Source organism: Elephantulus edwardii, unplaced genomic scaffold (genome assembly GCF_000299155.1).
Source record: "Elephantulus edwardii isolate Elephantulus edwardi_28Jun2011 unplaced genomic scaffold, EleEdw1.0 scaffold00173, whole genome shotgun sequence".
NCBI lineage: Eukaryota > Metazoa > Chordata > Mammalia > Macroscelidea > Macroscelididae > Elephantulus > Elephantulus edwardii.
In genome coordinates, this window is record NW_006399923.1 from 2,504,713 (window position 1) to 2,512,653 (window position 7,941).

Consider the following 7,941-nt stretch of genomic DNA (forward strand, 5'->3'; position numbering starts at 1 on the left):
CACAATAAGCTATGGCTGACTCTGTGAAGAATGGGAATCTCAGAACATTTGATTGTGCTAATGCGAAACCTATACTTGGACCAGGAGACAGTCATCAGAACAGAGCAGGGAGACACTGGATCGTTCAAAATCAAGTACGGGTTCCGTCAGTGATGTATTTTGTCTCCACACCTTTTCAATCTGTATGCAGAACAGATCATCCGAGACCCTGGGCTGTATGAGGAGGAATGTGGCATCAGGATTGGTGGAAGAATCCTCAACAACCAGTGTTATGCAGATGACACAACCCTGTTGCTGGAACTGAGGAGGACCTTTAAGCGCTTGCTGCAGAAGGGCAAGGACTGCAGTCTTCAATATGGATTGAAGCTCAATATCAAGAAAACTAAGATTCTCACCACTGGGTCAATTGGCAGCACCAGTATGGATGGTGAAGAGATTAAGATAGTTGACAGTTTTAGATTACTTGGCTCCACATCAACACTCTTGGTAACAGCAGCCAGGAAATCAGGAGACAAATTGCATTGGGAAAGTCAGCTGTGAGGGACCTCTCAAGAGTACTGAAGCGAAATGACATCAGGCTGGAGACTAAGGTGCACCTGATCCAGGCTATAGTCTTTGCAATTACGTGCCATGCATCAGAGAGTTGGACAGTGAATAGGGATGATAGAAAGAGGATTGATGCCTTTGAGTTGTGGTGCTGGAGAAGAGTGTTGAGTATACCATGGACTACTAGGAGAACAAGTGGGTTTGTCCTGGAGAGAGTGAAGCCAGAATGTTCCCTGGAGTCAAGAATTCTGAAGCTTCGTCTGACATACTTTGGGCAAGTTGTAAGGAGGAACTGGTCCTTGACATCATGTTTGGGAGAGTGGAGGGACAGTGCAGGAGAGGAAGACCCTCGATGAGATGGATCAATTTTGTGAGTGGAGTATTGGGAACGAATGTGTTTGAGACAGCAAGGTTGGCACAGGATAGAACGGCATTTAGGGCTCTTGTACATAGGGTAGCTGTGAGTCACAAATGACTCAATGGCACATAACAACAACAACAACAATAATGTAATAATAATAATTAATCATAATAATACAATGTCTATACCTTTAAGACCTGTTGGTATCTGATACGATGTGATAAATTGCTCATTTTTCCTTATAATGAGTAAATAGCTTTCTTTATTTCTGACTGTACAAAATACTTCTTGTGGTGTGTTTTGTTTTGAGTGTGTGTTTTTCTTAAAGTATTGTTATGTACCTTAGAGCTAGGATCACTTATAACTGACCTTCCAGTGAGTTTTCAGAAACATTCAATCACATCAGAGGATATTGCTCATTCTTCGTCCTGGAAGCAGCTGGTGAATTTCAAACCTTGACTATGGTATTGCAGGGAAGCTTCTTACCACTAGGTCACCAGAGCTTCCTAAAGTCATATTAGCTATTGTCTTTTTCTTTGTGTTTGAGAAAAATATCTTCCAGCTCTGGGGGCCTTGGGTAAGGAGCTGCACTGCAGTATCAAAGGCACACAATTAAAATCTGCCAACTGAACCTGCAAAAGAAAGATGGGCAATCTCCTCCTGGTCCATTAAATTGACTCCGAAAACCTACCGGAGGGTCTGCTATGAGTCACTTCCAGCTATACGGTACATAACAACAAAGTCCTGTGATCAATATCAATTTATAGGAAATAAGGCTTTATGTTGGAACTTGTGGAAAAACCTATCATCAAAATAACAGTGGTTTCAAATTTCTTGCTCCTCCATAAAACAAGTGGAAGTTTACTTCCCTAGAGACTTACAGCCTTGAAACCAAATGTTTTGGTGCAGTCTACGCCATTGTATAAAGTCACCATGAATCAGAATTGCGTGGACCATGGTTGTTGTTGTTGTTAAGTGCCTTTGAGTCACAGGCGACTCATAGTGACCCTATGAAGGAGAGTCCTAGGTGCTTTAGTGCCTTTCTTCCTCCTTCCAAGCTTGTTTTAATTGGGGAGCTCCACCCCACTCTCTGTCCACATTGGGTAACCAGTCACTAACACATTTGACACATCAGTGTCACAGTGTTCAGCCTCACAGCAACCACAAGTGACTGCTGTACTGCAACTTGTACACCAGGGCTATATGACCTACAGGAATGTCTGAACAAAAACAATGAAAGACAGGCCCTAGGGCCGGGAATTAAAAGTCGCCCACCTTTGGCTGGGTAGCATCGCTTTGTGTCCACACGGCCAGCTGATCTCTCTCTCTGTGTTGATATTATTATTGTTAAGTGCCGTTGAGTCGCAGGCGATTCATAGTGACCCTATGAAGGAGAGTCCTCGACTCTTGGGTGCCTTTCACCTTCTCTCCATGTTCATCTGGACAATGGTAGGCCTTGTATATTCCGGTGACAGAGAAACAGGTAATAGTGCACAGTTGTTGTTGTGGTGGTGTACCTTAGAGTCAGAACCAACCCATAGATAAGCCCCCAAGGGGTTTTCACTGGCAGTTAATTGCACAGGAGGAGACTGCCCATCGTCCCCCCACAGAGCAGCTGGTGGCCTTGAATGGCATGTCTTTGGGATTACAGCACAGCTTCGTCCCAGTAGGCTGCATCTAATCTCCAACAGACATTTATATATTCCTTGAAACAAGTTTCTCAAAACAGCATATCTTTCTAGTTCATTCATTTCATTGATAAATTTACTGTTTCTTAAAACAATTTAAAAAAATTCTCAAAATGTCCTGTTTGTTGTTTTTGTTTAATCGACTGCTTGGTACTTGCAGCTGATTCAGACTGTTAGCGTCATGGACAGAGACGACCCTCCGAGAGGACATAAATTCTTCTTTGAACCAGTGCCTGAATTCCCCCTCAATCCTAACTTCACCATCGTAGACAACAAAGGTAGAAGATATCTTTCAAAGAGAAACATATGAGAACTTATTATATGCAAAGTTACCGACAGATGGACATTTGTATTGAATATTTCTCTCTCTCCTCCCCAGATAATACGGCTGGGATTATGACTCGGAGGGATGGCTACAGCCGCAGCAAAATGAGCACCTATCTGTTGCCAATTTTAATCTTTGACAATGATTATCCCATTCAAAGCAGCACTGGCACGCTCACTATCCGGGTGTGTGCTTGTGACCATCAGGGGAACATGCAATCCTGCAACGCCGAGGCCTTGATCCTCTCGGCAGGCCTGAGCACAGGGGCTCTAGTTGCCATTCTCTTGTGTGTCCTAATACTGTTAAGTAAGTAATGTGACCGATGATGCACTTGCTTCATTTACAGTTCGTTCTGTCCTCACTCAAAGATTGTACACTGAGAAACATTCTTCTCTCTAGCTCAAAAATGTACAATGTTAACTTTTGCATGAAATTTTCATTTTGAGTATAAAACTCCTTGTTGGAGTGGGGCTGACTGTAGATATTAAAACTCCCCAAATAGCTAGTCCTCTACGGCTATGGAAGCTCTCATAGAAGAGAGAAGAGTTTCACAGTCAAACCAAGGCAAGCAGTTCAAATCCACTAACTTAACTTCTCAATGGGAGAAAGATGAGCAGTCTTCTCCTGTGTGTTTTATAGCCTCTGAAAAGATTCTGGTGGGTCAGTGATGAATTGGTTCTAAGTGAGACACAGCAACAAGTAATAACCATACCATGTGCATACTTTAAAGTATTTTTCATGTTTATAGTGTTTGATGCTAACTAACAATGACTAACAGTGGCTCTACAAATTTATTCCATTGTCTTATTAACTCTTGAAGGCAAAAATCTTTAATTTTATACCAAAAAATAGCCACATAATTTGTCTAAAACCAATCATTGAAGCCTTTCCTCAGTCAGTGAGTATTCACGTAAACTGTTCTACATTCTCTGTTGTAAACATAGGAAGCTCTGGTGGTAATAAGTAATGAGTTGTATTGCCAAGGCACAAGGAAGTGGTTTAAATCCACCAGCTGCTCCAGGGGGAAGCAATGGGCAGTGGTCTCCTGCATAATTTACAGCCTCTGGAAACCCACCATGTGGTCAGCTATGATTCTGCTCTAGCTCAAAAGCAATAACAACAACATTCTAACCATTATTCTCAAATCCAAAGACTTCTCTGTCTTTACAAGCAAGATATCAAACAAGTACCAAAGTAATGAACTCAAATGCCAGATTGTCAAATTAATTGACCATAATGACATAAATATTTTAATTCATTTCTAGACAATTTTTGTGTACATATGATACATTAAAATAAAAAAAATGACATTTTTCTTTTCTAAAGTATCAGTTTAGCACTGTGGTTATATCAAGCCCTGCAAAGCTTTCAAAATAAAGTCATCCTTTCAATACCAAATGTTTTATTGAGCATTCCCTAACAGGACAACTATTTAATTCAATTAAACAGTTGTTCTACTGTAAAACGTTCCAAAAAAATTGTTTCCATCAAAAGTTCATCCAAAAAATGCTTATGCTTAGGGCAGGAAAGGTAGCCAAATTTATGTTCTAATGCTCATATGGGCTGGCTCCTTTTCAAGGCAAATCCTTTCAAGCAATCTGGATAAAATCCCTTTGGCTGGATAGTCATGCAGGACTTCAGTCAGGGGTTGATAAAAGTGAGGGACAAAAACATTTGTCTCCGTTGAAATGAGCCAACTCTTTAGAAAAACACGGTTTTTTTCCCGGCATACTTCAGGACTCACACATCACTGCCATTACCATCAGCAGTCCCTACCTCCACCTGCTGCTTGAGTATTTCAAGTCCTCTGTTAAATATTTTTGTATCCCCATGGAGATTCAAATCTGGCTTATTCTGTGAGCTAAGTGCTGCAGAGTTCATGTTGTTTATTCTCTCAGATAGTATTCTTCTACCAATTTAGAAAAATGAGAAAATTAGAATGTCACATTTTACATTTCTCTAGAATATTATAATGCACACCACATACAGCATACATATACACAGATTACACTGCAAAGTATCAAACCTCCCACAAGGAAATGAACAAAAGAACAAACTCTATACACAACAGTGGACTAACAGACATGGATGAGGTTGGTGCAGGATAGAGCAGGGTGCAGAGCTGTTGTACACAGGGTCACTCTAAGTCACAAGCAACTCGATGGCACTTAACAACAACAACCATTAGCAAATGGAATTCTATAGAATTTACCACTAGATAGAAATACTTTATGTATTATTTAGAAAAGATTGCCAACTTTCTGTCCTGCGTGATTTTGAAGGCATATCTTTCAGATATTTTTACCTTCCAATTCATTACCTAAACGTGGAGTGACTTTATTTTGGTTAAAAGTAGCTCTAATTCAAAGTGTTTCATTCGTAAAAGACACAAAAACACTCTTGTATTTATATGAGTCTTTTCTGTAAATGGTTAGAGAAGGTTACTCGATTTTTGTAGTTAATCTTTTCGAAAGATAGTAAAATAATATGGGCAATAACATTTTGAAACTACTCTCTTACAGTTTAAAGAAATGTGATTTTTAGTTTATATCTACGTTACAAGGCAGAATGGAAGATTAAAGTTTGTGTCACGGCTTTTTCAGTTATTTAGTCCAATGAATGTATTTGGCAGTTCAATCAAGTTTATGTACTCCTCCTTGTAAAAATGTACACGAATAGAAACAAAATATGTCAGAAAGGGCTCTGGATGCAACAGTTAATAAAGACCATAATAGCAAAAGAAAACCTTAATAATTTAATGGTACTTTATGGTTGTTGCATTATATATAATAAGGACTCACTTATTCTACTTCAATGTGTATATGTGATATCATTATAATCTACCAGGATTTTAATTATTTTATGTTCATTCTTTACCAAGAGATAAAACATATTTCATATTTATTTTACTAAATAGTATTTTAAAAGTCTATATGATGATTCTGAACATCACATGCAGTCTAACCTATGTAAAAGAGAACTTGATGGGATGGCTTTGTTTTTTCCAAATATCCCAAGATTTCCTCTACTAGCATGTTGCAGTCTTAATATTTATCTATCACTAATTTTAATGTAAAATACTTTCATTTTCCTTTTCTGAAAGGCTTTCACCTTCTAGATATACTGACTTCTGCAGGTTTTCCATATGCTGATAGCTACATTCTATTCAGTTATTAAAGCAAAGTCCACTTGGCACTCAGTTCCTTTTGAGATAGTGACTCATGCTTCAGTTTGGTGTTTGGAAACAGACATATATTTGGGAAGAGCGTATCATCAAGAAATTTCAATTGAACAAAGGCAAAACATAATTCAATAAAGTATGGCAAAGTTAGCTTCATAGAAGAGTGAGCCTTGAAAAGAAATTTAATGGTAATGTAATCAGCTTTATTATCAGTACAATGCTTGCAATCACTAGCCCAAGGCATATTTAAGAGAGAAAAAAATAGCTACTTTTTTCTGTCCACAATAATCTTAACAGTCCTTATGCCCTATAAATTTTATTCACAGACATCTTTCACAGAAATGTCATATTTCATCTAATCATACATGATTGAATCTCACTACTTTTCTCCTGTGTGTGTGTGTGTTTTAATAGTTTTAGTTGTGTTGTTTGCTGCTTTGAAGAGGCAAAGAAAAAAGGAACCACTGATATTTTCCAAAGATGATGTGAGGGACAACATTGTGACCTACAACGATGAAGGGGGTGGGGAGGAAGACACCCAAGCATTTGACATCGGCACGTTAAGGAATCCTGAAGCAAGAGAAGACAGTAAACTTAGAAGGGATGTAATGCCTGAAACGATTTTTCAGATAAGGAGGACTGTGCCTTTGTGGGAAAATATTGATGTACAAGATTTTATCCACCGAAGATTAAAAGAAAATGATTCAGACCCAAGCGCGCCTCCGTACGATTCCCTGGCAACCTATGCCTATGAGGGGAATGATTCCATTGCAGATTCCCTCAGTTCTTTGGAATCTCTTACAGCAGATTGCAACCAAGATTATGATTACCTCAGCGACTGGGGGCCTCGTTTTAAAAAATTGGCAGATATGTATGGGGGTGATGACAGTGACCGAGACTAAAAGTGTTAATCTGACTGGATCAATTTTAGTGCAAATACTGTCTGTGTTACTAGACTGAGTGGCCTGCACTCTCTTTCTGGGAGGAAATAAAATAAAATCACAAACAATACGTAGGTGTTGTCTTAGTAAAGGTTTCCTTAATCAGTAAGTTTCTATGAATGAATACGAATGAAATAGGCTAAATAATGATAATATTAACCAGTTCACCCTCCTTGCCTAACACTCTCTGACGTATATCACATAAATAATCAATAAAAATATTTAAAAGGCTTTTTGTGCCTTTTCTTAGATATAGGTACTTTATACATGTTTTCCTAATTGACTTATATTCACCTTTACTATTAAATGAAACTTGTGCAATTGCTTTGTAAGCTACTATGGAAATATATATATATATATCTCCCTAATGAACTAGGAATGACTATTACTGCCATATTTATTTAGTTGAAGAATGTCTTTGTGTTAATTCATTCATATTTTTATAAATGTATATTTATATTTTTGTATTTTTATGAAATAAACCAGTATTTATAACAATATGTTTTATTTTCCTTATTTCTTAGAAGCAGTTCTGATCTCACTAAAAACTGGGGGGGGGGAAATTACAGCTTTAAGTGTTAAACATGATTTACTCAGAGAAAAGTATCTAAGAGAGTTACTCCACAGGGTTTGGGACTACAATTTGATGGCTTGCTCCTGCCCTGGAGGGTTTACAAAACACGAAGGTTTGGAATGTAAGATGCTGTAAACAGCATGTAGGGAGCTCCGGTGGCTTAGTAGTAAGGAGTTGCCCTGTCAAACTAAAGACATGTGGTTCAACTCCACCATTTACTCTGTAGAAGAAAGATGGACTGGATAAAGTCCTCCTATGTGATTTACTGTCTCTAAAAACCCACTAAAAGGTCAGCTATGAGTCGATCCCAACTCTATTTTACCTA

The 7,941-nt window shown here is 38.4% G+C and overlaps 1 protein-coding gene across 1 annotated transcript in view; it reads left to right on the forward strand.

Moving 5' to 3' along the window:
• CDH9 (cadherin 9, type 2 (T1-cadherin)) overlaps positions 1 to 7,537 on the forward strand; it is a 274,677-nt gene extending 267,140 nt beyond the window's left edge. The window contains exons 10-12 of the mRNA XM_006895668.1: positions 2,756 to 2,873; positions 2,975 to 3,226; positions 6,516 to 7,537. Coding sequence (XP_006895730.1) covers positions 2,756 to 2,873; positions 2,975 to 3,226; positions 6,516 to 7,003 — 858 coding nt within the window. The 3' untranslated portion in view covers positions 7,004 to 7,537. The remainder of the gene's footprint in view (positions 1 to 2,755; positions 2,874 to 2,974; positions 3,227 to 6,515) is intronic.
• Positions 7,538 to 7,941: the final 404 nt, after the last annotated feature.